The 17,974-nt window shown below is 36.7% G+C and overlaps 1 protein-coding gene across 1 annotated transcript in view; it reads right to left on the bottom strand.

The window, feature by feature from the left end:
* Positions 1 to 600: 600 nt before the first annotated feature.
* PIBF1 (progesterone immunomodulatory binding factor 1) overlaps positions 601 to 17,974 on the bottom strand; it is a gene marked incomplete at both ends in the record, with an annotated part of 195,897 nt that continues 178,523 nt past the window's right edge. Inside the window, 2 exons of the mRNA XM_079721965.1 lie at positions 601 to 651; positions 12,208 to 12,381. Of these exons, the coding sequence (XP_079578091.1) occupies positions 601 to 651; positions 12,208 to 12,381 (225 nt within the window). The remainder of the gene's footprint in view (positions 652 to 12,207; positions 12,382 to 17,974) is intronic.

Here is a 17,974-nt window from a genome sequence, read left to right on the forward strand (position 1 = left end):
TTTGACCAAAGTAACAAGACACTTTCCACCAAAATTTTACTTGACCAATGGAATAACGGACTTTGTACCAGATTGTATTGGTTAATAATAATATGAAATATAAGAAAAAACAGAGCCCAAAGAAAGAATCAGCAATTTATATCCACTTACATGATATCTGACCACCATTATTGGGCATATAAAATGCCTTCTAGTAGACTTCACAGGTGATTATTAATTTAAAAATTGTAAGGTGTTTTGGTATTTGTGTTATGACATTTAAATTCAAAATTTATATAGTTAGAAAAATACTCACCAGTATAACAACTAATCAAAATATTTATAAGCCACATGTTTAAAATGCCTTAAAGAATGATGAAAGCGCCAATATTTAAATCATAATAGAGTATACAATATTTATTTTGTAACAAAATAGATAAAACCAAATATTTGCACTTTATGTAGTTTGATTATTATGATAATTTGTTAATTTAACATTCAGTTAAAATAAACTTTAAATTAGCTATTTAAAAAATGTCAAGTACATGATTAAGATAAACTTTGTTCATCAGAAAAAGACCTTCAGGAGTAAATAATGATAGAGTAAATCTGTCCAAAACACTAGGTCTTCATTTTTTGTGTCTTAGACCCCTCAGGCGCTTCTTTTTTGGTCTGTAAAAAAAAGGAAAAAAAAAAAAAAAAAAGAAAAGAAGAAGAAAAGAAAATTAAGTAAAATGCTTATAAGGAGGAGAAGAGAAACGATTCAAAGAACTAAGTACCTATATACATTGGGATTCTTATGTAAAATTATAGTAAATAATTGCTTTTTGTAATTCAGAAAGAGACTTAAGGGCAAAGATTTTGTCTTTTGTCAGAAATAATCTCCCACCTGGTATGTCTATTAAAGAAAATACACAGCTGTGTTTTCTGGCTTAAATCCTATATTTAATATATCCTACAGAGGTGAATATTTTATGAATTGATTCTATTTTCAAATAAAATTATTTAAAAAATCAAGGGCACAGCTTCTTTTTAGTTGTCTTATCTATCTACATACAGATACTCATTCACTCAATAGATATTTAGTAAAGAATTTCTAGATCCAAATCATTGTGCTTTGGGTATTCTGAATTGCTAAGTATTTACCAGAGTACTTCTTGGGTTTAGTGCTCAATCATTTCAATGTAAAAGAGCCTGGCTATACAGAATAGTAACAAAAGAGCACGGAAGGTGGACTGTGATAAAGCACACAGAACTCCCTATTTAAGATACTGATGCCAATCAAAACATCTTATTTTATATAATATAATAAATCAAACATGCAATTACTCCTTTCCCACTTATATCTCCTTAAAACTATGAAGAATCACATTCAATATATACACATTGGCATACAGATAAGTATGATAAGTTACAATTTTATCTTTTTCATATGCCATAGCTGATGCACAAAATGTTAGAAGTGACATCAATGGTCAGCTCCTCTTGCTCTTAGCCATGCCCTTGGGCAGCTTCAATTACCACCAAATACACCAGTAGACCCTCCACCTCCTTCCTCCAGCCCTGTCTGTATAACCATAGCTCCAACTTGAGCTACAAATACTTTTACATGATGCCTAAAGGCAACTAAAATTCAGTATGTCAAAATGAACTCCCCCAATCGCCATATTCTCTGTCTTGGTGAATGGTACCATATTTTGTTCAGTCATCTAAACCAGAAATGTTTGATTCCTCTTCATCTTAGATTTCTCCTTTTTTTCCCACTTGCTATGTTCATTCTAAACAGTCCCTAACATTTGTAGAAATACCTTTTAAACTCCTCATTCTGCTTCTATCTTGACCCCAAAAGGCTTACCTTGGGCCCTCATCATTTCTGGCTTCACTCCTGCAAGAATTTCCTAATTCTGATTTGGCTTTCTCTTCTATTATGTTCATCACCCACAATTCCTCCAAGCTTATCTTTCTAAAATGCAAATCTGCATTAAAACACTTTAGTAGTTTTTCTTTAATAGAAAGTCCAAAGTTCTTAGTATTAAAGGTGAAAGAAGCTTCCAGGGTAAAATAAGGAAATCATAGGGAAAAGTCAGGTGCTATCTTCCAAGAGAATTCAAAGGTGACAGGGCCTAACCAAATCCAAAAGAAACCAAAGTACAAACCAGAATGCTAGCTGATCTGCCAGAGGAGGAGTAAGTTCCATTTTGAGAAACTGTGATCTTCACTAGGTCATAATGTAAACTGGTTTTCTTAACTGTGGCTCATGGACAAAAAAATATGAAAGCAACTTCTACAGATCAAGCAAAAGGCATAGAATTTGTGTATCAGCATTTTCTCAATCAATGATACTAAAAGTTCTTTTACTACTATGTATGTATAGAAGGTAAATAAAACTTTTGATATTAAAAGGGAATCTTAAAAGGGACTCATAAAGGACAGTACAAGCATTTTAATGGTAGACTGTCCTTCCTGACTACTTCAATCTGTGTCTGGTCCATTGCAGACCATCCGCCCTCCATCCCCTCCTCCCAGTAACTTCTTTCTTCAGATGTGTTAATGAAGTAGCTTTGCCACAGTCGAGTGTACCTCTGCCCTGTGGATTAACTGCTTTCCCACTTCATAAATTGACTTTTCAGTTTTTTGGTCATAGCCATTTAAAATTAGTTTCACAGCTTGTCCCATAGGTCTAATGTATATTCCTTATTCCTAGGTTATTTGGGGGGAACTTCACTATCATTGTCATGTTCAAGCTACATTTAATTTAGAAGATAGGGCCCTGTAGGATCTGGTCCAGGCCTACTTCTCTAACCCTATCTCTTGACACTCCACTACATGAACTAAATTACTTGTAGTTGAGATTAGCTTTATAGTAATTTATTGAACACCTACTATGTATCAGGTCTTTGTGTTAGGTTGTACAGCTATAAAAATGAGTAAGATCCTATGACAGGGCCTGGTGGTTGCCTAGATTACATCTATTTTTCCCCTTTCAATAACAGAACTCTGATGTCATTATGAGAGTAGTGGGCTCATCCAGTGAAAAACTACATTTATCAGCCTCCCTTGCTGCTAGGTGTGGACGAGTGACTAAATTCTGACCAATGGAATATAAATAGAAGATGTTGGGTAGAACTTACAGAAAAATGCCTTTAGAAAAGGAGATGGTATTTCCCCCCATTTCCTCTTGCTTCCTGCTTGGAATGCAGATGTGATGGCTTAGGTTACAGCAGCTATATTGTGATTCTGAGGACAGAGGCCACACACCAAGGATGGTTTGAAGAGAAAGGCAGAAGAAACCTAGGTCCTTGATGACTTCAAAGGGCCACATACTAGCCCTGAAAAGCTTATCTTCAGGCTTTTATCTGAGAGCCAGAACAATCTACTTAAGTCACTGAACTAGCAGTGGAACACAATTCCTAGACACTGACTCTAATCCTTAAGTAAGTTATAGCATTTGTTTCATGTTGTATTTTCTGCACACAGGAAAAGTGTCTGGCATGCAGTAGGTGCTCAATGACATGCTTCCTTTGTTGTTGTTTTTTTTTTTTTTTTTTTTTTTTGTAGCTGGAGCACAGTACAGAATAATGGGTTAAAGTACAGGCTCTGGAATAAAACAGGCTCCAGCCATTTATTTGTAAACTCAGGCAAGTTGATGACCACTCAGTTACTTCACACATAATATGAGGAGAATAAAAAATAATGGTGCTGGATATTCTGGGTACCCTCAGACCTGCTGTGCCTCAGGATGCTGTCAGTAGTGGCTTATGGTTTCTGATTAGGTTCAGTCAATGGGCTGCAAAGTGGGCTTGTGGGTCAGAGGAGAAAGAAGTTGGGATATCTATTCTTCAGCTCCTTCTTTGCCTGGCCATAGTTCGGTAGTAGTAAATTCTTCTATGGAAGACCAAAGTTTCCTACGAAGGCTCTAATTCCTCTCCTTGCCCCTTGAGACCTAGGAGTGGTTATAACTTTGCATAGTTACTAAGCCTAAAATGTTCATTATCACCTGTTGGCTTCTACCTCCTTGTTTCTCCTATAGAGGTGTTTCTCACTCCCTCCAATTTATCTCTCCATCTGCCTCGTCTTTCTCCTCCACCACCACCTTTGCTACCTTCTCAATTTCTGTCTGAATTGATATCAGAGTCTGTTGGCTCTTTCTTTCCATTCCTCTAGTTTATCTTTCACTGTTGCTGTCCAGGTCTGAAAATACAAACGTGACCCTCACAGTATTTTGTACTTGCTTCCTATTTGGTATTTATCACACATGTTATATGATACAAGGTTTCCATGATCAGACTCTAAGGCACTCTAGGGCAGGGGCCCTGGGCATGGAATAAGGCTTGAATAAATGAATAGCTTCAAAAGAATGTGCCATAGGCTCAAAAGACAATTCCATAAGAGGTACTGCAAAATGCTTTGAGATATAGCATGGAAGAACCTTGAGGATGTTATGCTAAGTGAAATAAGCCAGTCACAAAAAGACAAATATGGTATGATGCCACCTATGAGGTATACAAAACAGTCAATTTCATAGAAATTCAAAGTAGAGTGGTGGGTTGCCAGGGGCTACAGAGGTGGGGGGCGGGGGAAGAAGGGAGGCATTGCTCGATGGATATAGAGTTCCAGTTTGCAAGATGAAAAAGTTCTGAAGACCTGTTTCACAACAATATGAATATACTTAATACTACTAAACTGTACACTTAAAAATGGGTAAAATGGTAAATTGTATATGTTTTTTATCACAATAAAAAACAAACAAACAAACAAACCCAAGAGCTTTTTAAAAAAATGTTTTGAAAAAAAGCAGCAATACTGAAAAAGTGTATTGTTTCCAATGTGAGCTACCTGGACTTCGCTGTTAAAGAAAGTTACATATTTTATTAGATATTTTACATTCTAAAATAGAAAAAAACATAGACAGTAGTAGGACCTCATTTCCTACATATTTAATAACAAAGCAAGTTTCCATCGGAATCTATTTTTACCTGGGTATACTGCCATTTAACATTTCCTTAGTTTTAAGATAATGATGAGATCTAGCAAAATTCAGCTGCTCAAAAACCTTGAGCATTTGGTTTTACTTCTTTCAGGTCTTTATTTAAGTGACGTCTTCTCAGGGAGGCCATCCTTCCGTATTCTTCACCCACCGACTGCCCTGTTTTATTTTTTCCCCATAGCATTTGTCATTTTTTCACTTTCTCTACAATTTATTTTTTGGTTTGTTTGTTGCTTTACAGTCTAATCTCCAAAAAAGAATGTAAGCTTCATGGAGGCAGGAAGTTTTATACTCTTACTGCCTCTAACAGTGCTTGGCACAAAGGAGGTGCTCAATAAACATTTCTTTTTCTTTTCTTTTCTTTTTTTTTTTTTGGTGGCCATGCCATGCGGCTTGCAGGATCTTAGTTCCCCAACCAGAGATTGAACCTAGCACACCACAGTGAAATTGCCGAGTCCTAACCACTGGGCTGCCAAGGAACTCCCAATAAACTTTTTCAATGAATGAATGAATGTTGTTTGGGTTTACTATTACATACGCCTCTCAGTTCAATTTAAATCTGGACATAAAGCCTCATGAGAGACTATATTCAAGAGTTGCCCCTATGTAATGTGAAAGAAAATGCCACTACAGTAACGTAATAATATGGTTCCAACTAATCAGGTAACACTGCCCTTTATAAGCATAGTGGGCAGTACTTATGATTCTAAGTAACACTGCAATTATTGAGTGGAAATGAAAATAAGCAATAAGATATGAAAATAGCATATTCTGTTGTATGAACTCAAGATATGTTCAATCTTTCTATTGGTAAAGTTCTGTTCTCAGTCACATTATGGTCTGAAACTCAGGTTACCTGCAATTACATTAGGATAGAATAGGTCAACTTCTCATCTACATCAGTATCTATGTCTAAACACTACCAAAATTCAAACAAATTCCATGGAGATAATAATGATTCTGGAAAGTTGATTTCTGATTCTCGTGAGACATACATTCTTCATTTCTAGATATTTTGTCAGTAAGGTACTACCCATTAGTGACGGCCCGAAGTTCCAGCCACTGGAAGTTTCTAAGCCTTTACCAACTCCTGATTAGTACTGAGCAACTAGCATTAAGATAGATCACAGTTTGGCAAACTATGATCCATGGTCTGTTTTTGTATGGATTGCCTGCTAAGAACGGATTTAACATTTTTAAAGAAAGGTAAAACCAAACAGAATATGCAATAGAGATGGTATGTGCCTCATAAAGCCTAGAATATTTACTGTCTTGCCCTTTAAGGAAAAATTTGCCATCTCCTGATAGATGACTGTTAAATAAAGTGGGCACAAAAATTCAGATACACAGTTAACTGCTTTTTATTTTGGTAATTCCACTTCTTTACCTATTTAAACAGTAGTGTTCCTTTTATGTTACTATCTTAAAGTTATTTACCCTTTCTACCCATAAGATGGTGCTTTGGGTAACAAATTTTGTTGTGCCTATTCAGTTTTTTTTTTTTTTTTTTTTTGTGCGGTACGCGGGCCTCTCACTGTTGTGGCCTCTCCCGTTGCGGAGCACAGGCTCCGGACGCGCAGGCTCAGCGGCCATGGCTCACGGGCCCAGCCGCTCCGCGGCATGTGGGATGTTCCCGGACCGGGGCACGAACCCGTGTCCCCTGCATCGGCAGGCAGACTCTCAACCACTGCGCCACCAGGGAAGCTGCCCAGTTTTTTTTCGGCCACGCTGTACGGCATGTGGGATCTTAGCTCCCCGACCAGGGGTCGAACCCGTGCCCACTGTATTGGAAGCGTAGAGTCTTAACCACTGGACCACCAAGGAATTCCCATGTCTATGCAGTTATTAACAGAGTTAATATTTTAACTGAGGAGGGCCCTATTTTCTGACTATTTCACACTTCTGTTTTTTTTTGAATTTAAGACTTTCATAGGTTCCATGGTATGAAACCCTTTTCATAATATATTTTTCATACACACACACACACACACACACACACACATATATATGACGTGATATTAGACATACAAATTACTTAAAAGTGAGAGTTTATACTGGGAACATTGCATTAATTTTTATGTGCTGGTTTAGATTAGTTATATTTGTAATTTTATAAAGAAACAGCACAAATTAGTGGTGTTAACAGGCCCTGAAGTAAATTGTATTCCAGATGTAGGAAAGAGCTCAGAGGGCTGTGATAAAAACAAATGACAGGATTAACTGTAAACCAACCAGAAGTAATTTACTGTTCCAATGTGATTTGGGAGATAAATAACTGATAAGATGGGTAATTTTGTGTCATCCATAAGCAGGCAACTAAAACTTAATATGTAACTTGGGGATTATAACATATTGAGAAAGAATGCTGACTGATAAATGCAGACATAATAAGCCTGGTGGATTATTCCCAGAATCTAGAAAAAGAGCTAGAAATTAAGAATCTATTAGTGTTCAACCAGTGCCACTTTTCTAAAGAAAAGAAATACTATGTCTAGTAGATATAATTACTTGTTTTAAAAAAAAACCGATATAAGCTAGGAATTGAGGAAATAAATATTTATGATTCCTCAGAGGCAGGGCCCAACTAAAATGTGTCTAAGAGAGCTGACCCAGCTTTCCTACCAACAAAGTGACAAAAAGAGAAACTGCCCCAGATCATTCAGCCCTCATGGCTCTACTTCCACGCTCACTAAAAAAATTCCTTATTTCTAATTTAGCTTAAAGCTATATTACACCGGGAAGAGGCTGCAATTAGTATTCCTGAGACTTGAAATTGAAAATTATTTTTAAAAATGTAAATGTACATAGCTAGCTATCTTGAGGTCTGAGCATGTTCTGGTGAGATAAATCTAGATTCAACATGAAAAAGTGAGACCAGGGACTTCTCTGGTGGTCCAGTGGTTAAGAATCTGCCTTCCAATGTAGGGGATGTGGGTTTGATCCCTGGTCGGGGAACTAAGATCCCACATGCCGTGGGGCAACTAAGCCTGCGTGCTCTGGAGCCCGCACGCCACAACTAGAGAGAAGCCCGGGCGCTGCAATGAAGAGCCCGCGTGTCGCAACTAAGACCCGATGCAGCCAAATAAATAAATAATTATTAAAAAAAAAAAAAGAAGAAAAGAGAAAGTGAGACCAGAGCTTCAAAACAAATGTGACAAAGCGTTAGAGGTATGAAGAGCAATTGGTTCCCTCAGCTCCTAGACATGGCTGGAGCCCCTTCAATCTACCAGCAAAGTTCATTTACCCCGGTGTGCCATACAAATGCTATACTTTTCTATGTGTGTTATAATGTGAAAAATGTGGGGTGGCACAGAGTTAGGACATGTTCTGTGGTAATGCTATCCCAGGGCGGCACCCTGTGTCTTAAGACATCCAATGAATTGTATTCATTATGTTAAGTATATTACAAATAACTGCTAAATTCCATTCTAATGAAGTTATAAACTTTTCTTTATGAATAAAGAGAAACACTGCTCTTTATAACCTATCAACTTAAATTAAAAAAAATTTTTTGGTAAAGTACACATAACATAAAATTTACCATCTTAACCATTTTTAAGTGTACAGTTCAGTGGCATGGGGTATGTTCACATTGCTGTGCTACCATCAACACCATCCATCCACAGAAGTCTTTTCATCTTGTCTAACTGAAACTCTGCACACATTAGACAATAACTCCCCATGCCCCCTGGTCCCTGGTAACCACCATTCTAATTCCCGCCTCTTTGAATTTGACTACTCTAGGTATATCCTATCCACTGTATTTTCCTTTTTTCCAAAGGAAAAGTGTTAAGTGGTGAAATGACTGAAGTCAGGCATAAGAATGTAGTAAGAGAGGAATCAAGTCTAGATTATTAAACATCCTAGTTTTGAATAATGAAAAGGAACACAAATTAGAAAATGTTTTGTGAGTATTAAACTCTCTGCCCTTGGAATTTCTCACTCTTTAACCCTTATTGTCCTTGTCAAAACCTAGACATTCTTCAAGGTCAACCTGAAATACTTTCTTTTCCTGGAGTCCATCAACATCACATTATCTCTTCTTTCTTTGAATTTCCATAGCAGTTTATATTTCCTTTAAAGTAGTTTGTATTTCCTTCCAAGACCATGGTCTTGGAAGTTGCTGCTTTCACTCTCCCTGGAGTTTATTTAGTTCAACACTAAAGTTCCCCACACAGTTTAGAGTTTTAACGGCTAAGAAGATAACTAAATTGGGGAGGCAAATAACTGTTGTTGCTGTTGTTTTTTAATGCTATGTTACCAGATGTTTATTGAGTACCTGCTTTGATCATGTGCTATGTAAGGCAATGGGAACATAGCTTCTATCCTCAAAGCACTTACATTCTGTGGTTCAATTTAGTCTTTGTTGGTGCATCAAATGCCTAAAAAAACAATTCTCCCACATCTGTGATTTCAACAGTCAGAACTTTTCTATAAAATACACCTTTTGGGGTTGTCTTCTTATGTAAATATCACATGAGCACTGCAAAACGTTCATATGATTATACAGATATGAAAAGAAAAATGTCTCAAGCTTTTATTCCTCCCCTTCCTCCTCTGTAACACAGCTCTACGCTCACCCCACTGCCCATTTAACAGGGGCTTTGTATGTCTTCCTCATATTTTCAGTGCACATATAAACACGCATCCATCCATCCATCTGTCTATCATTGAATTTAATATCAGGGAAAAATACCAACAGCAAATAATATCAGCCAAAGGATCTGGAAGTAAATTAGAAATGTTTCCCTTTTAGCTATAAAACCATAAGATTATGTAATGATTAGATCTTATTTTCAAATATTTGCACCATAAATTCCTTATTGACAAGATGAGAGAAAAACGTAAGAAAAGCACTATTATGGAAAATTGAAAATACTGAAAATAATAACCGTAAAAATTATGATGCCTTAAGAGAATCATGGATGTTAGTATAAAAGAAGTCCAGCCCTCATTTCATGTAATCTCCTTCCTAATTTTATAGATAAGAGCCAGTTCAGGGCATTTAAATGACTCGCCCTAGGTGACCTAGTCCGTTCCCATTCCTAATTCTGCAGTATTAGCACATAGTCTTGATTTGACTGGTTTACAGCATGATATCTGAGTTTTCATTAGGAGGTAGCTGAGATCATACCTTTTTTGAAAAATTTTCTCTTGTATACAAAAGTTTATTATAGAAAAAAAGAAAATACAGGTAAGCATAAAGAAGGAAATAAAAACTACCCAATTAATACTTCATATTTCAAATCTTCCTCATTTTCTTTTCATTGCAGAACCTTATCTCGAGATACTGGAGAAATCTGTTACTTATGTACTGGTGACAGGATTTCAGAATATCAGAATCAGGTTACCAAGCTAAAGTCAGAAATGTAGGAGGGTCAGGGTCAGAAGGAATAGTTCATTGCTTGGAACAGAGAAGGGTCAGAAAAGCAGATCAGGGAGTGTGATAGGCTTTAAGTATGTGGCTGTATTTTGAGGTTTTCAACCAATCCTACGTTTTCCATTAGCATCTATGTGTTCAGTCTGCTCTCTTCTTGTAGATTATAATATAATAATAGACACATCACACTGTCTGTCACAATCTTAGCCGACTTTCTGAGGGAAACTTGCCTAGCCATGGCCCTTCTGAATAAATAGCCCTAGGCAACTTTCTCTGGTACCCTGTGACCAGGTAAGGGCAGCCATTCAGTAGGCTGGCTAATAACCTTAACTAGTCTTGCCACAAGGGGTATCTGCCAACAAGGAGAAGCTGGGCCAGTTAAACTTGCTTTTGGAAAACACAGGAAGAACTAGGTTATAAGAGAGGAGATTAGGGAAAGGATGCATAGAAGTAAGTCTCAAGACAAGGGGCTGTGAGCAAGTTGATGAGGAAGTGGAAAACATGAGTAAGCAGACACCAGGAGAGAAACATAGGGAAGCTGAAGTACCACGAGAGGAAAAGATCTACGTACTAAGCTGTGGAAATCTATAGAGCTGCCTTGTACCCAGGCTGGTCAATCTCGATTTCCTGTGTTCTCCATCCTGTTCGCTCAGCCTTTATTGCTACAAGGATCCTTATGATAATTATCCCTTATTTCATTTAGATTGTAACTCTCATTTTTTTTTTAAAAGGAGGTTGAACTATGTAATCACCAAGCAAGCTCTCACATTTCATTGATCTTGCGTAGCATGTTCTGAATGTATAATGAAATAGCTTAGCTCAGAAGTTCCCATACTTGACTGATTATTATAATTATCTAGGGAGTTAAAAAAAAATTAAGATTCTGGGGACTTACTGAATCAGAATATCATACAGAAAATCTTTCTGGTTTTGAGTCTCTATGTTCAGATGGTAGAAATGTTTCTTCTGAGAAATTAAGGTATGGAGGGGAAACCATGTTGAAGTAAAGTGAACTATTTAATAAGGTTACTCCTATTTCGATTCTGTTGCCTTTTGATTCTTATTACTTGTTAAAACATCATTTTCAATATTTCCTAATTTATTTTCTATTTTAATCCACATTTTTCTAATTTCTTGTTCTTCGACTAATTTCCGGGCACGTACATTTTTACCTAATAATGCATTTCAGTTTTTCAGTTTATGTTGATACGATTGGTTTTATACTTTATAAGAAAACTCAAAGCAAAATATATTATTTTACAAATAAGAGGGGGCGGGTGATATTTTGCATCCCTTTTATTCTTATGTAAATTTTAAAATGACAAAAACAGGGAATTTTGGTTGGCATTTTCACTGCCGAGGGCCCAGGGTGCAATCCCTGGGCTGGGACTAAGACCCTGCAAGCCACAAGGCATGGTCAAAACAACAACAAACAAACAAACTTCTTTACGCTTATCTGTATTTTTCTTTTTTTTCTACAGTAAACTTCCTTTTATATACAGGAGAAAAATTTTCAAAAGAGGTATGACCTCAGCTACATCCTACTGAAAACTGAGAGATCATGCTGTAAGCCAGTCAAATCAAGACTGTCTTTCTGATTCATTTATAAGTCGTCCCTGGAGACTGGAGGAGGACAGTAATAGAGTAATGCTAATTCCTAGGCAAGTCTGATATGTTAACTAGAAATATAAACCCCAACTATCAACTGTTAAGATAGGTAACATATACATTCAGAAAAAGGATAAATACAGACCTTTTAAAGTTAGTTTGAAACCACTATGAGAGGAAAGAAATTTAAGTAAAATATATTTAGTGACAATAAGAGACACTAACATTCTAAGTTAATTTTTATTGTACTTACAAAGAGTGTTGGTTTGGGTATAAATATATTGTCTTCATGTTCTCTAGGCACATTCAAAGTCTTCGATTTCTGCTTTCTTGTCCCATTTTTGGATTCCATTTTAGTAAAAAGCAAGTTGTCCTCAGAACGCTTACTATGCATATTAATGATAATCTGTTTCATTGCTGCAAATTCCTGTTGTGTATGAAAATAGAAGATGGAAGTATGATTTTAACAAGCAGACTCATAATGTTGATGTTAAAATATTTATTTTTATTCTTGAAGTAGAAAAAACATTTGAAGCAATTACTACACTATATAAATGGGGAAAGTTGTGAAAAAACAACATATTAATATTCAATAATTATGCACATGAATCTCATAGTCATTAATACCGTTAAATGATAAATATATCATTCCAAAGGGGAAAGGGGGTAGGGATAAATTAGGAGCATGGGTTTAACAGACATATACTATTATACATAAAAGAGATAAGCAACAAGGATTTACTGAACAGCATAAAGAAATATATTCATCATCTTGGAAAATAATCTGAAAATGCATGTATAAATGACTCACTTTGCTGTACACTTGAAACTAACATGGTATTGTCAACTATACTTCAATTAAAAATAGTATTATTCTGTAGCCTAGTGGTTCCCCAATTTTTCTGCACATTGTAATCACCTGTGGAGCTTCAGAAACAACTGATGCCTGTGTCCCACCCCCAGAGACTCTGAGATAATTGGGTTGGGGTGTGACCTCGGCTCTGAAATTTTTTAAAGACCCCCAGGTGATTCTAACATATTTGGGAACCACGGGCATAGCTACTTTCCCCCGTAGTTTCTCTACACATGCTTGATAGGTACATTATTTAGGCACTTAGCTTCTTCTCTTCTACCTCTTAAACTATTCCATTTCCTTTTGAAGTCTTACATGAAGATGCAAGGGAAAAAGAGTCCAAAATTTTTTTTCTTGCCTATTAATCAGCAGTTCAAACAGTAAGTTTAATATAGTTTCAGGATTTCTTTAACCATGTTATTCCCAGACTCACAGACATAGAAAACAAACTTAAGGTTACCAAAAGGGAAAGGAGGCGGGGAGGGATAAATTGGGAATTTGGGATGAACAGATACATATTACTATATATAAAATAGATCAACAACAAGGACCGACTGTATACCACAGGGAACTGTCTTCAATATCTTGTAATAAACTGTAAGGGAAAAGAGTCTGAAAAAGGATATATATATATAAAACGGAATCACTTTGCTCTACACCTGAAACATTGAAAATCAACTATACTTCAGTAAAAACAAAACAAAACATATTATTCCCTCTTCTTTTACAAATGAAAACCTGAGTTAGCTGTATCAGTCGTTGTTTGAACTAAGACTTCATTATGCTGAACTCCTTGAAGAACCCGGATCAAAATTTCCACTCATTTCCTTTTCCAAATCTTTTTTGTCTTTTATTTTCCCCCATAGTCAAACCTTTAGCACCAAACATTAACTAGTCGATATTTATGCTTAATTACTAAATTGATTCAATCAAACACAAGAATATGGAGAGAGGGCGGACTGAACTCTCCTTTACCTTATTATCTGTACAACAGTGGTAGGCTGTGTTGGTGGTAATTTTTTCCTATTCTTTTATTGCATCTTCATGCCAAGACACAGAAGTTAGGGCGACAGAAAGATGTTCTGCTCTCTTCTACTAATCTGTTTATAGACATCGGCTCTGTGTCAGAGCAAGTTCCTACAGGCCTTTTTTTTTTTTCTGGCTGTCATTAGTTCTATTTAGAACCATCTAGCTTGAGTGGGTATTTTAAAACAGAGCTGTTGAGTTTAAGCCACAGAGTCTTAATAAACCTCAGGGCCAAGAGAGGAGCTGGAAGAAACGGTGCCAGAATCCACTTTCTCATTTCTGCAGGAGAGGCTGGCTTGGCCAATGCACATGAGGATGTGTCTACCTTCAGAAACTGCCAATCTGATACACTTTTATTTGACCCTTTTGAGGACTCATTGCTTTTGAGATTGTTACTTCATTTACATGCTTCCCTTTAGTGAAGTATGTGCCACTGATTTAATGTTAAACATGTCTTGTGTTAGGGTAGACTTCAGCTCCTTCTCTACTTACCACACGATACGTAGAGGGGAGAGGGGAGATGACGGTCTCTCAGCCTATCAAAAAAACCACTTTTTATCTGAAAGAACCTCTTTTTACTAGCCATAACTTTGGTGCCTTGGCATGAAGAGAAAATAAAATAATAGGAAAAAATTTCCTCTAACACAACCTACCACTCTATTACAGATAAATAAGGTCAAGGGGATCATACGTCCTGGCAGAAGGGAAGGGAGGGAGAGCAAGGCTGAGGAAGGAGGAAAGGAAGGAGTTGGTGGGGTACCAGGCAGAGGGCTTTGGCTCCTAAGTGCCCAAGAGGAGGCCATAGTTTTGTTGCCCTTTGGCTTCACCTGCTGCTCATATAGGAACAGTTACAGGAAACAGATCACCCCTGATGCTGGTCAGGAGACAGAAGGGAAATTCACAGGTAAATTTGCTTTATTTAGACTAGGATCACCCCAACTTAGGGTGCTGTCACAGTACCACTTTTGTTCATCTGATAGTATTATACAATGTTAGCACGGGTTTTTGAAATCTAAGTAAAGAACACTGAAAAAGCAACAGAATTCTGTAAAATTCCTATTAGGATAAAACACAGCTACAATGGACACCAAAATAACATGCAGAACAATTCTGCTCAGTTTTATTATGTTTGATCATATAGATGACCTCTTTTATATCACTTGTAAATTTGAACAAAGAAAATTCCACTTTAACATCAAATAGTATCCACGATACCGCCACAGACTGAGCACACAGAAAGCCAAGCATAGGTAGTGGAGATATTTTAGTATGAGGTTAGAAGTCAAAGACACATCTATTCCTGACTCTGTTATTAACTGTGTAAACTTAAGCAATCTACTCTGATTGAATGAGCTTCAGTTTCCTAATTGATAAGATGTGTGTCTGTGTTACCTTTTTGGATTTTTGCCAGTCTGGTAAGTCTTTGGGTATGTTTATTTTGCATTTCTCCTACTGTAAGGGTGGGCAGCTTTTCAGTTGTTTAAGGGTATTTCCTTTTTTGTTAATATCCTTGGCTCATTTTTCTGCTGGGTGATTGGTCATTTTCTTTTACATTTAGAGGCGCTCTTTACATGTTACAGACATTAGCTCTTGTCTGTAATATGAACGGCAGTTTTTCTTCCCTTTTAATCTTTTATTTGACTTTATTTATGCTTTTTATTTTGTTTTGTTTTTTCCCTATGCAGAACTTTCTGGTTGTGATGTAGCTGAATATGGCAATCCTTAATTTTATGGTCTTTCCATGTTTTCTTCTTCCATTTTCCTCAAGTTACTTTATAGTTTCTTTTTCTTTTCTTTTTCAAACATTTAGATCTTTGATCTGTTTGAAGTTTATCCTGGCTTATGGTGAAAGGTGTGGATTCAGCATTTTTCCCCCCTTGGCTATTCTGTAATAACAACATCATGTACTAAAGAGACAACTTTTTCCTCTGATTTGAGATGTTATCTTTATCATATACTGAATTTCCATAAGTATATTATTTCTGGACTTTTAAATTCTATTCCAGTTGTCTATTCATGCATTTTTTTTGCGGTATGTGGGCCCCTCACTGACGCGGCCTCTCTCGTCGCGGAGCACAGGCTCCGGACGTGCAGGCTCAGCGCCCATGGCTCACAGGCCCAGCCGCTCTGCGGCATGTGGGATCCTCCCGGACGGGGGCACGAACCCGTGTCCCCTGCATCGGCAGGCGGACTCCCAATCACTGCACCACCAGGGAAGCCCCATGTCACACTGTTTTAACGTTTAATGATTGAGGGTTTTTTGGGGCTATGTTCTTAGGGATAGGGGTGGGTTTATGTTGAATTAAAAAAACAACTTAGAACTGGCTTTTATGATACTGAATCTTCCTTACCATGAAAATATTTTAATATTTCTTTTACCTACATTTTTGGCATAAATTGTCCTTCCCTAGTTGATGTTACTATTACAATGAAATGTTTGTGATTCACAAAATCCCAATTTGCAAATTGACAAACAAAAATAAACCAACATAACATACAAGAACTAGAAAAACTTGTCACTACAAAATGGGATCCTTTGTTAGGATTAAGTCATCCTGAAATCTGGCTTGGTCCTTACCATGTTCTCTTGTCTGCCTCCTGATTGCTGGCTCCACCTCCTATTAAGAGTCTGCTCTTATTGTTTGGACTTGACTTTCACATGTCATTTCTCTAGCTTTTGGTTCTGCTTTTCTCTGTTCTCTAACTGTCCTTCTGTGATTGGTCAGCAGGGTTATTTGTACTACTGTTTAATGATTTATAAATACTGTTCACTGCAGAGCAGAGAGTGTGATTAGGTCCACAGAAAAGGAACCTGTGATGTTCAAAGGAAAATGTTTCAGGTATCAAGTTCAACTGGATTCTTTTTCTTACATTGCATCTATCGCTCAAAAATCATGCCATTTACTTAGATTCCTACTTGGGCCTTGACTTTCTCATAGAGATTTTTCCCCCTTCTTAAGAGGTCTTGCCTTTTTTTCCCTCACTGATGGAACTAGTATATGTCTTTTTCCATATTACCTAAGATTATCTGGCTTAATCATACTGCTTGCTGGTATCAGTTTTGTACTGACTTCTTTTAAGACTGCTGCACAGTTGTTATTCTGAAATTTCTTTTTATTGCACATCTTGGCATGTTCCATTATTTCTTGCATTGCTCTCTTTTTGTCGTTTGATGGCAAACAATCTAGCAATTTCATGAGAGAGGGTACTGTGGTAAAGTACTGTGCTTCCCTTCAGAACTTTGATGGTGTTACATCTCTATCTTCTAAAGTCAAATTTCTAGGAACTATGAGGCCAAGCTGATCTTTATTTCTTTGCAGGTATTTTATTTCTCTCTGGAATTGTTGATCTTGTTTAGCTTTTCCCTGTTAATTTCTGTCTTCTTACCTTTTTCTAAGCTTTAGGAGAGTTCAGTGGCTTTTCCTGACATCCTTCTACTGGCATTTTTACTTACTTATAATAACTTCATGATTTTGATTTTAGCAATTTTTGAAAACACCAGAAACGTTTTCTGTATAATGCTCATTTTCTGTAAATACTACTTCCTCAAATCTTTCCGAAGAAACTAATTACAATACTTTGTAAGTTCTTTTCTGTTACAGAAATTTTTGTTTTCTCTGGAGAAGGGAGTCAGTTTCTCTGTTTATTGTGATTTTTCCCTTTTGTGCTATTAATTTTCTTCCAGTTTTTGACGGTCTTTCGTTGTGTGTTCCAATTTATGAATGAAGGAACAGACTAAATGTTTTCTTTCTGCTGCTATGGGCCATTCATCTGAATGAGACAGTTGAGTACAATCTCTGGATATGTGGATAAGAAAATCTGTCAAGCAGGCTCCACTCTAGGGTCCTCAGGTGGAAAGTAGGCTCTCTTGTCCAAAATGACAAAATGTGGAGTGTCCTAATATGTGGCCCCTTCGTTTTGGCAGTCCTAGTCTATTCCTGGCAAATGTTCCATTAATTTAGAAAGCCATTTGTCAAAATATTTTTTTAAATTCCTGCTTTTGAAAATTATAGAAGCATTACTTGTTCATTATAAAATTCAAATACAGCAAAAGTGCCATGCCTCAAATTCTTTCCTTTTACCACTTGTTTGAGACCTTTAAACACTCTTCTATAGCAGTCTGATTTATAATAATATTCAT

This window comes from Hyperoodon ampullatus, assembly GCF_949752795.1.
Source record: "Hyperoodon ampullatus genome assembly, chromosome: 16".
Classification (NCBI taxonomy): Eukaryota; Metazoa; Chordata; class Mammalia; order Artiodactyla; family Ziphiidae; genus Hyperoodon; species Hyperoodon ampullatus.